Here is an 11784-nt window from a genome sequence, read left to right on the forward strand (position 1 = left end):
GCGGGCGGACCACGCAGACTCGTCGGCCCCGCCCGCCGTATGCCTAGCCCTCTACCTCTCGTGGCGGGCAGTTCGTGCCTCTGACTCCGGAGTCCGCATCCACGATGTCTGCTGAACGGTCACTAGAACCCAGCGCTGCCCGCGCAGAGCAACGACCGGAGGTGGAGGAGGCCGTCGGGCGGGAGGAGCAGATCTGGAAGGCCTCGCAGATCCGCGCGCGGGGCGGAAAGGACCGGTGCCGGCATCAGAGCTGGCGTGACGGGCGACAGGGGACGTCGCACCGGACCCAGAGCTGCAGCCCGTATCGAGCCGCGAGCGCTCAAGCGCGATACGGAGCGCAAGCTCCTCCTCTTCTCCGGAGCACGATGCAACACACAAAGAGAGCCCAAAAAGTTATGTTTCCTCTTTCTCTCTCCAGGTGAATAGGCGACACGCAAGGAGAGCAGTTTCTCTTCCGAGGACGCACACCTGCCGGCTCCCTCCCTCCGCTCGTCGCTCCAACGGCGATGGCTGTGTTGGGGAGCAGGGGTTCCTTGGTTCGTGTTTGTCCAGGCTTAGTTTGTTCAGGCGACGTCGCTCGGTCGGTGCTGACGTCTTCACCAGGAATAAAAGCTTCCGGACCACCGCCTTGACGGCGTTCTACGACGACGTCGAGGAGTCGCAGATGTGTGTCCAAGTAAGGCCTTCAAGACGGCGGTGGAGGTCTTGTTGAGGGTCATGTTTCTTTGGCTTCGTCCACGTTGCGTCAGTGGTTCCTTCAACGCCACCATGAAGCCAAAAGTATTGGTGTTGGAGGTGGCCGGTGTTGCGGCAGCGTTCTCATCCAAGGTATGATAAACCTAGAGTTTCTTCAAAGGTGGAAGAAGGTTGTCAGTTTCTGGAGCCCTCGGCGGCGTTGCCGCATGAAGACTTCAGAATCGCGATCCAAGAGGAGAGGAGATTTGCTCCGGCCGACAACCCACAGCGACAAGTGCGGCACCGTTCGCGGCAACTCCTGTTCAGAGGCTCACAATGCAGTTTTGCTGCTATGGCTTTCTCTTCGATCTTGACTTGATGGTGACCGTTTCTTCTCCTCTTCGACGGACGCTTCGGCGACAGCGGTGACGGAAAATTGTGGTCAGTTTTGTTGGTGGTTGCAAGGGCCATGAAGATTTTTTCTGTAAATTTTCTGTGCTTCTTGTAATTTTGCTTGCTGTGTTGTCTCTTTGGATTTCTCCTAAGATTTGCCATGTACTGTATGTTGTAATCTGCTGATGTTAGTAATATAAATGTGGTACTTTAAAAAAAGAAAAAGAAGAGCCAAATAAAACTACGGGCATTTGCAACAAAAATAAAACTCTTTAGAAAGAACATAAAGCCCACAAAAATATCTGACTTGCTATTTTTATTCGCTTATCTGCTTACTAAATCCTAATCCCCTCCGCTCGTCTTCTCCCCCACAAAATCAAACGCGCTGCTCCACTCCGAGCCGCAGCCATGGAGCTCGCCACCGCGGCCGTCGTCTCCACAGCCTCCATTCACCCCGGCCGCAGCCATTTCTCAACCCCACGGGCAGCCTCCTGGCCTAGTTCCTCGTCGCCGTCCTCCTCCCGGTCCCTGTCCACCTCCGCCTCCATCTCGCGGTCCCAGAGGCGACGACTCCCCGTCGCCTCGGCCGCCGTAGAGCTCCGCGAGGCCGCCGCGGGTGGTGGGGACTCCGTCCGCGTCATCGAGACGCCGCAGCCCAACTCCAGTGTTAGCCCCGACTCTGCCCAATTAACTGCCTCTCTGATTGTATATGAGTTGGAGAGCCACGCAGTTCTGCAATGTGGAACTTTGTCTCAGTTTGGTGCGATGCTTAGTGCTAGAGTAGGACCTATACTGATGAACCAATGCTCGATTGTAATGGCCGTGGTATGCTGCTTTGCAGGTTAAGTTCAGCGTGGAGGTGCCTCCCTCGATATGCCAGGAGTGCTACCAAACAACTCTTCTCGAGTACTCAAAGCGTTTCAAGGTACCATTTCTGTGCTAAAACCTGTATCAAATGAAGAAGATTAGAATTCGTGAGGACAAACATTATGGAAAGAGTTACAAAGCACAGCCAGGAATGTGGGCTTACACCGAAGTTTAACGGCTACATGTTCAGTAATCATGAATAAGATTGCAACATGTGTGTCAGTGTGTGCTACTTGCTTGCTGCACTGCTTAGCACCGAGAGCCTTCTTTGTCTGTGGTTTAGTCACAGGTGTTCTTTTGGGGTTTCGCCAAGTGTTCGATATTTTCATAGAAACCGAGCCCTGATAATTTTGTGTATAAATGAGATCTGATGCATTCACAAAATGGAAATACTCATGTAATCTAGTATTTTCAGCTTGCATCAAATTTTACAATCAGTTGATCATAGGTAAATCAGTAAGACCAGACGGTTCGGAAGGGGGAAAATAGATAATTCTACTTGGTGTCTGTGATGCTGCTCTATATTCTACAGTTTTTTATTGTATGCCCCTGCTATTCCTTCTTATCAGGTTCCTGGATTTCGGCCTGGAAAGATAGTTCCAGAAAATGTACTTTTAAACTACGTTGGACCACAACATGTACGGGCTGCTACAGTTGAAGCTATCTTAAGACATACACTTCCTCAAGCATTGTCCTCGGTATGAACTTCTTCCCAGTCCTATTTTACAAGCAATACCCTGATATTTAACACAATGGATTCTTTGTTTCCAACGATTCATGACAAGCAAAATTAGTTCTGGTAACCTGCATTTGTCTTGCATCATTATTATCAGAGTGATGATATAGTTGAAATTTTTGAAGTAGAGATTACCATTTCATATGAACTGAACTGGCAGATCATCAGAGATGAAGCACTGTTTAACATTTTTGGCAGATATTTTGCTGAGAACATTTCTCACGGCAGATCCCTTCTCTGATGATCCAATCTCTTGCTGAACCATGACTTGTCTTTCTCCCTCTAAAAATAAACTATGTGCTATGTTATACTTTATATTACATCTGCTCAGCTGATATCGTCATCTTTTTTTTATAGGTAGAAGAGAGGGCATTAGAAGATTCTGTGCGCATTCTCACTAAGTTTGATGATATGAACGAGGCTTTCTCCCTTGACCATGTCTTTAGGTAGACAGTTACTACCATCTTGGTCTCCTGCTTATTTCATTATCTGAACTTATTTAAAATTGTTGTTTTGATCATATGTTTTTCTTTATACCAATTTTGCTCAGATATGATGTTGCTGTGGATGTTGTTCCTGAAGTCCGTTGGTTATCTGAAGACAAATATAAGAACCTCAAAGTGGTTATTGAAATAGATGAAATTGTTGATGCAGAAAAGGCAGCCGAGTTAGAGCTTAAGCGTCGTCGTAAATCTCTAGGGCTGCTTCGAATAGTACCTGACAGAGGCCTACAGGTGATTTTTTACAGTTGCTATAGTATGTAAATGCGATATTAATATACCATGAAACCTTTACCATGTGTTAGCTTTAGTTTATTCAGGACTCTAATTTCCCCTTTCAAGTAACCGGCAAAGTTTTGCAGAAATCGGCCAAATTTCTAGTAGTATCTGACAAAGTGACGAACTATTCTTCTTACTCCATATATTTGTGTCTTCCTGATTTTATGGTCTGCAGTCTTACGATGCCAACTTATACTATTAATACCGCTGTATTTGCTAGTGCCTGCATTATAGCTCAGGGCTATTATGGCTGATAGAGTGATTATTGTCTGGTTCTCAAAGGGAAATTGAGCCCTGGTTGTACTACCTGAGCGAAACAGTTCCAGGAGCTTCTTGATGTTACACCGTGTACCTTTTATATCTATAGATGTTTCCACTAGTTAGCATTATGATAGCTCAGCAACTTGTACTGATGGTCTGATAGTTGAATAAGTTAGCAATGTCATATGGCATCTACCGAAATTCAAAATAACAATGATAATGGGGGCAATAGCAAATGTGCCAACAGCGATAGTTCAGTCCAGTGAACACAATTGCTGGTTGATGATGAACATTAATCTTGCTAAGATCTGCCCAGATCAGATTCAGTGGCAATGGGTGCTCACTGAATCTCATGAAGATGAGATAAGACCATGAGGCTGGGAGCCAATACGGCCTATATCTACACATATTTTAAACAGGGGGTAATCTGGTCATTTTGAAGCAGATCTCATTGTTCTGCATTTGCCTGTTCTGGCAAAGAAGGTGGCAAGGCTTGGCTGACTACGGCTAGAGATTTCCCTACTAGCATGATAACTTAGGAAAAAAATAATTATTCACAAATCTGCATCTTATTCTAGTTGAAACAGTTATTATATACAAAAGAGAGTTATGGGCCTAGCAGAAATATTGACCACAGCCAAGTCATCATGTACATATATACCCTTACAGTTTCCTTGTCAGTGTCAAACAGCATTATGACTTCTGTTGAAAAAAAACAGCATTGTGATTTTCATAATAAATAAAGGATGTATGAACTATGCGGCTTCCTTTTTTGGATTAGGCATGTTAGATTAAACTTATTTCATGGTAAGTATCAGTATAAAAGCATCCTCTTTTGGACCATGTAGGTAGGTGATCTAGTTGTACTGGATATATTGGCTGAAACTATCACGACCGACGGCTCTAAAGGTGAAAAAATTCCGTCAGCTGAGAGTACAGGTTTGTTTGTTTTTGCACAGCTGCATTCTGTTTTATTTTCGCAACTTCATCGTTTGCCTATTATGATAATATGCTGTTATATATTTAAAATATTTTCCCAATTGTCTCTGGCTTTGTACGCTACTTTGATTGCAACTGACTACTGTAGTGATGTGATTTTCAAGTCTACATATCCTCAGAATTCTCTTTTGTATACCAGAAATCAGATAAGATAGAATGCACACTATTGCTTTCATTCTATCTTGTGATGCACATCTACTATGATTACAGGGTTCCACTTGGACACAGAGGAAAATACTAATCTTGTTCCTGGATTTCTGGGTTCGCTAATTGGGATTCGTCCTGGTGAGACTAGAACTTTTCCTATTCAGTTCCCTGAGTCGTTTGAGCAGGAAACTCTACAAGGTGTCCGTGCCCAGTTTACTGTGAGTATGACTTCCTCCTAAAGACCGAGATGTATATACCTGCGTACTCCACTCTTATTACCAATTAGTAATCACATTATATTGTGCCTATATCACATGGAAGTCATTACACTTAGGAATTACTTTTACCGTCACATCTGTTAGTATGATTTTCATGTGGGAAATATAGATGCACATGTATATTAGTCCTGTTTGACTGCACATAAACTACGGTGACACAGTTTTTTGTTCTGTATCTATAGCTAGTGCTGGAGTTTTCATTCCCATTTTGACTGTATTATGCAGGTTGTCTGTAAAGAACTTTTCTTCAGAGAGTTGCCAGAATTGGATGATTCGCTTGCCGCAAAGCTCCTTCCAGGATGCAATACCATCGATGAGGTTTCTATTCTACCGCTGTACTATTTGTTCCACTTGGTAGTTAATAATAGGCATTGAAATCAACATCACTGGATATGTACCTGTTGAACCTGTTTTCTTTTTGGAGAAGTACTCCCGATTGATCATGGTTTGCAGTTCACCCTGCGAAATATTAGCTGTAAACTGTGATCATCATACGATACGATGGTTGATGGATTTTTTCAACTGTCTTGAAATCATCCCTTCTGATTGAAACAGGTCAAAGAACGAATTTTGGAAAGATGCAAAGAAGTGGAGAAGACGGCTATAGAACAAGCAACAGATAATGCAATCCTCGACCAACTGGGAAAGGTTGTGGTCTTGCTTCTGAAATAGCTTTTCAGTTCCGAATTATTATTTTTGCAGGGAGACCATCGATATGTTACCTTTGGTTCCATTATCAAATTCCTCTTCACATTCTCTCCAAGATTGCATAAGCTTGCACTAATGTTTCCATTGGTTTGTGTAGTTGGTAGACGTTGATGTTCCACGTTCCTTGTTTCAAGAACAAGGCCAACAGTTGTATGGAGCGAAACTTCTCCAACTTCAGGTACTGAACAAGCAGTTAACACTAGGTTAGCTTTTGTATCTTGCTTTCTCAATGTATTTATTGATTCCCGCAGGCCGAAAGGAAGCTAGACAAAGACCAGCTAGCATCCCTTTCAAGCGAGAAGTCGGTCCAGGAGTACCTAAAAGGTGAGAGGGAGAACATTACTAGGATCATTAAGCAAATGCTGGTTGTTGGTGAAATATTCAAGGCCGAAAATTTGCAGGTAAATAACATGATTGCTGTTCATTTGTGATTCGAGCGATAGAACCTCTACTTTTGACTTCCGGTCCACACATTCTTTGTCCATGCATTAACAACATATCACCGTGCAGTACTCGACAGACCAGCTCGTCAAGGAAGTCGAGAACTCTATAGAAGAGTTCAAACGCTATAATCAAGACTACGATGAGGGGAACATCAAGCAGCAGGTTCTTAACTGTTCTAATTTTTTTTTCCTGATATTTTCAGTGCTGAATTCCTTCAGTTTGCTGTGGTCTGGCAACACCCTTTTGATCTTACTGTGACCTCGCTACTAAAATATATACGCACTAGATGATAGTTAAATCCCCACAGAAAAAAGGTGACTGTTAAACAGCCATGCCTAGTACTCGTATTAAGTGAACCAAGGCAGTGCCAAGGAAATTATCTCCCTCTACCTTTGCTTGTTCCCATGGCTGGAAAATCTCATTCTTTGTCTGTTGTGGGTTTGAAAACCATGCAGGTTCAGGATGTTCTGGAGGCTGCCAAGGTGCTGGAGTGGCTCAAGGAGAACTGCACGATCGAGTACATAAAAAAATGAGCGCGACGCTAGATGCTCTGTCAGTTTTCAAGGATGGCAGGCGTGCAAACTCTCTCTGGCCTACCTTGGTTTTGCAGACAGAAGAGTTTGCTTTGTTCATAGCACAAGAGAGAAGTCTCGTTTACATGTAGATGTCAAGTTTGCTCTATACGTACCGAAAGTGTTACTCTAATCCCGAGCTCAAATATCATAAACATACTCCAAGAGTACTATATTATGTGAGGTATTGTTTTCTCTTTACAGCGTTAAATTTCCATTTCTGCCAAGACATAACCAAGTTCGTCCTGACAAACATGCAATGGCGATAGTCCGCACAAATCCTTTGGATCCGATTATTCATGTGCAATCCTGAACTGGTCGATGGACTTGGTGCCATGGCCATGCTCTCTTCGGGAGCTCATGAACTCTGTCAGGGTGAAAGCCCGGTAACGCTGCTGCTTTCCCGCCGTCAAGAGCTCCGGGAGGGGCCCAAACAAGTCGGATTCCTGGCGCTTCGCAGGGTTAAAGAAGAGTGCAATGGACACCCTCGCATCTTCACAAGACTTGATCACCACCCTGTGCTCCACGCTCTCGTACTCATCATTTGAAACCACCTGAATTTTTTTCCATCCGCAAGTAAATCATCGTGGTGGTAGATCGGCAGCAGTTCACTTCTACAGAGCTGGAGGGACAACGCACCTTGAGCACGTCCCCGATGTTGACCAGAAGCGCGCCGGGCTCCGGCGGCACGTCGGCCCACCGTCCGTCGCGGAGGCGCACCTGAAGCCCTCCGACTCCGTCCTGCGCCAGGACGGTGAAGAGGCTGGGGTCCGTGTGCTCCAGGCCGCCCACCACCCGCGCCGGCTCCGGGCACGGCGGGTAGTAGTGGCACGCCATGAGCAAGCCTTCCACCTGCATCGCCCTCTCCAGCCGCCCCGCGCCGACGCCGAGCGCCTCCGACAGCAGCCCGGCCATCTTCTTCCCGAGCGCCGTCATGAGCAGCTGGTACTTGAGCAGCGCGTCCCGGCAAGCCGGCGGCAGATGGGCGAGGTCAGGCGCCGGAGGAGGGCCGAAGCGGACCTGGAGCGTGTCGCGCCAGGGGAGGAGAGGACCGGCGGAGTTTTTGCCGGGCTGGATGGGGATGGTGGAGTAGGTGACGCTCCCGACGGACGCGGGCGTGTAGAACGCTGAACGGACGGTGAGGGGTAGCTCGTGGAAGGCCCGGACGGCGGACACCGCGCCGTCGACGGTGGCGGTGTCGACGCCGTGGTTGGTGACATGGAAGAAGCCGCACCGAGCGTGCGGCGGCGCGGATGAGTGGCAGGCTGGATGAGTGCGGGAGTGCGAGGTCAACGCTTGGGATGGTGAAGATGATCTCGCTCTCCAATGGCGGTGGGGAGGGGCTGATGGTGCTGGGTACGAGGAAGAGCGGCGGCACGGAGGTGATTCCGGACTCGATGAGGCCGCGGACGCCGGCGCGGGCCGCCTGAAACTCGGCCAGCGCGACCGCGGCGTCGTAGTCGTCTGCAGCCATCTTTTGTTGGGAAGGAATACAGTTGTGTTGCCGGGCGAGCTGCGTTTCTTCGGCTTTGTTGCCAGCCTTGGCCAGCGTTTCTTTTTTCTCGTGTGGGATTTTTTCCCATCACATTTGGATTTGTTACATCACTGGTGTCGGGGTAAAAAACGGTAGACCTCGGAGTAGGGGTCCCGAATTGTAGATCTTGAAAAGATGGTAACTAGAACAAGGGAGGTGATGTTTATCCAGATTCGAACGCTTTTAATGAAGGTAAAACCATACATCCTGCTCTTGTTTATATTGATGGAGATGTTACAATTACAGGGGTAATCTACCTCGAGATCAGATGTGTTCTAACTCTAAGGTTAGAAGAATAAGATTGTGTTGATGTCCCCTCTACGGGCTAAATCCATCGACTTATATACAGGTCGGGTAGGGTATCTAGGGTTACAACTTATAAGGTCGGTATCCTGATATGGAGGCGGCGAAAGAGGTCTTAGAGTATACGGCAAGTCTTCAGGAGACGTGGTCTTATCTTCTGCCCAACATACATCCCCTGGGGTCCATCTTACGGAGAATGAGGGCCCTTCGGCCCAAGCCGAAGTGTATGGACGGGCTAGGTTGGTACCCCCTAGCCCAGGACACCGTTAGTAGCCCCTGAACGGACCTTCGATGCCGATGACTGTTGGAGAACATTGCATGAAAAATAAAAAAAATTCTACGCACACGCAAGATCTATCCATGGAGATGCATAACAACGAGAGGGGAGATGTAACGCCTCAGACACACCCGCAGGTGGTCGTTACTCCTGGCGGGATCTAGACTGGCCCCACAGATCAATACTAGTCTTTTCTGCGCACTTTGTCCTCACCCGTGTGCACCTGGGAGTAATTTCTCGGTCAGTCACCCATCCTGAAACTACCCCTGAGCACGCTTAACTTTGGAATTCTGTCCGAATGGGCTCCCGAAAAAGAAGGAATTCCTTATTGATATGAGTAGTCTATCATCCCTAATAAGCCAGGCTATCACATACACCCCCACTTAGAGGAACCGACATCCTCGTCGGGCCACAGGAACGTTCCCTCTTGGCACATACGTCTGTGCTTCCAGTCCGGCACATGTGCCATGTCGTGCGCCACGATGGGACACAAACATCATGCCCAACATGACCGCACATCTGTCCGTAAACATCCATGTAACCGGGAGGGTCGGCTCTGATACCAACTTGTAACGCCCTGGACACACCCGCCAATGGTCGTTACTCCTGGCGGGATCTAGATTGGCCCCACAGATCAATACTAGTCTTTTCTGCTCACTTTGTCCTCACTCGTGTGCACCTGGGAGTAACTTTCCGGTCGGTCACCCATCCTGAAACTACTCCAAGCTGAGCATGCTTACTTTTGGAGTTCTGTCCGAATGGGCTCCCGGAAAAAAAGAAATTCCTTATTGACATGAGTAGTCTACCATCCCTAATAAGCCAGGCTATCACAGGAGAGTATGTCTACGTACCCTCATAGACCGTAAGCGGAAGCGTTTAGTAACACGGTTGATGTAGTCAAACTTCTTCACGATCAAACCGATCAAGTACTGAACGTACGACACCTTCACGTTCAACACACGTTCAGCTCGGTGACGTCCTTGCCTTGTTGATCCAGCAAGATGGGCGAAGTAGTGGATGAGTTCCGACAACACGACAGCGTGGTGACAGTGGTGGTGATATTATCTCCGCAGGGCTTCGCCTAAGCACTCTGAAAATATGACTGAGGGACAAAATTGTGGAGAGGGGCGCCGCACACGGCTAAGATTGTCGTCGCTATGTGTGGCGCCCCTCCCACATATATATAGGTAGGGAAGAGCGAAGACAACCAGGAGGCGCCCCAAGGGTGGCTGAATCCCCCTTGGGTTCCTGCCCTTGCCCCCACCTTTCCTTGTTTATGCGCGGGAGGAAGGCGGGGGGAGGTGGCGCCCCCTTTCCTTTCACTCATGAGGGAAGGCAGGAGGGGCCAACCCTCCCCCTTTCCTTCCCCTTAGGGCCGGCGGCGAGGGAGAAGGGCGCACCAGCCCCTTGTGGGCTGGTGTGTTTCCCCTTTGGCCCATTAAGCCCATATAGCCTCTCGGGGCTTCCCGAAACCCCTTCCGGTGATCCCATGAATACATGGTACCCCCCGAAACTCTTCCGGTGTCCAAATATCATCGTCCTATATATCGATCTTTACCTCCGGACCATTCCGGAGCTCCTCGTCATGTTTGTGATCTCATCAGGGACTCTGAATAACATTCGGTCATCAAATCATATAACTCATACAACACTATATCGTCAACGAATGTTAAGCGTGTAGACCCTACGGGTTCGAGAACTATGTAGACATGACCGATACACCTCTATGGTCAATAACCAATAGCGGAACCTGGATGCCCATATTGGTTCCTACATATCCATGAAGATCTTTATCGGTCGAACCGTTATGACAACATACTTGATTCCCTTTGCCTGACGGTATGTTACTTGCCCGAGATTCGATTGTCGGTATCTCTATACCTAGTTCAATCTCGTTACCAACAAGTCTCTTTACTTGTTCCGTAATACGTCATCTCATAACTAACTCCTTAGTCACTTTTCTTGCAAGCTTCTTGTGATGTGTATCACCGAGAGGGCCCAGAGATACCTCTCCAATACATGGAGTGACAAATCCTAATCTCGATCCATGCCAACTCAACATACAACTTCGGAGATACCTGTAGAGCATCTTTATGATCACCCAGTTACGTTGTGACGTTTGATAGCACACAAGGTATTCCTCCGGTATCCGGGAGTTGCATGATCTCATAGTCGAAGGAATGTGTATTTGACATTAAGGAAGCAATAACAATAAACTGAACAATCATATGCTAAGCTAACAGATGGGTCTTGTCCATCACATTATTCTCCTAATGACGTGATCCCGTTATCAAATGACAACTCATGTCCATGGTTAGGAGACCTTAACCATCTTTGATAAATGAGCTAGTCTAGTAGAGGCTTACTAGGGACACGATATTTGTTTATGTATCCACACATGTATTTAAGTTTCTGGTCAATACAATTCTAGCATGAATAATAAACCTTTACCATGAATAAGGAAATATAAAAATAACAACTTTGTTATTGCCTCTAGGGCATATTTCCACCAGTCTCCAACTTGCACTAGAGTCAATAATCTAGTTCACATCACCATGTGATTAACACCCATAGTTCACATCGCCATGTGACTAACACCCAAAGAGTTTACTAGAGTCAATAATCTAGTTCACATCGTCATGTGATTAATACCCAAAGAGTACTAAGGTGTGATCATGTTTTGCTTGTGAGAGAGTTTTAGTCAATGGGTCTGCCATATTCACATCCATATGTATTTTGCAAATTTCTATGTCTACAATGCTCTGCATGGAGCTACTATAGCTAATTGCTCCCACTTTCAATACATATCCT

At 46.9% G+C, this 11784-nt stretch overlaps 1 protein-coding gene and 1 pseudogene across 1 annotated transcript; one reads left to right on the forward strand and one right to left on the reverse strand.

Annotated features, from left to right (window-relative positions):
• Window positions 1-1408: 1408 nt before the first annotated feature.
• On the forward strand, window positions 1409-7056 carry LOC119329511 (trigger factor-like protein TIG, Chloroplastic). Its single transcript, XM_037602575.1, has 13 exons — window positions 1409-1734; window positions 1910-1993; window positions 2505-2633; window positions 3029-3117; window positions 3222-3405; window positions 4560-4650; window positions 4921-5075; window positions 5361-5453; window positions 5691-5783; window positions 5941-6021; window positions 6095-6244; window positions 6354-6449; window positions 6743-7056. Exons 1-13 carry the CDS (start codon window positions 1477-1479, stop codon window positions 6818-6820), a joined length of 1581 nt encoding a protein of 526 aa, XP_037458472.1. The 5' UTR covers window positions 1409-1476; the 3' UTR covers window positions 6821-7056.
• A 62-nt stretch (window positions 7057-7118) lies between these two features.
• On the reverse strand, window positions 7119-8346 carry LOC119329512 (annotated as a pseudogene).
• Window positions 8347-11784: the final 3438 nt, after the last annotated feature.

Source organism: Triticum dicoccoides, chromosome 7A (assembly GCF_002162155.2).
Source record: "Triticum dicoccoides isolate Atlit2015 ecotype Zavitan chromosome 7A, WEW_v2.0, whole genome shotgun sequence".
In the NCBI taxonomy this organism is placed as follows: domain Eukaryota; kingdom Viridiplantae; phylum Streptophyta; class Magnoliopsida; order Poales; family Poaceae; genus Triticum; species Triticum dicoccoides.

Coding starts and splice junctions, on each gene's coding strand:
- LOC119329511 (XM_037602575.1), top strand. CDS start 1,477: ATGGAGCTCGCCACCGCGGCCGTCGTCTCCACAGCCTCCATTCACCCC. Junction 3,406..4,559: donor TACCTGACAGAGGCCTACAG/GTGATTTTTTAC, acceptor TGGACCATGTAG/GTAGGTGATCTAGTTGTACT. Junction 5,076..5,360: donor GTGTCCGTGCCCAGTTTACT/GTGAGTATGACT, acceptor TGTATTATGCAG/GTTGTCTGTAAAGAACTTTT.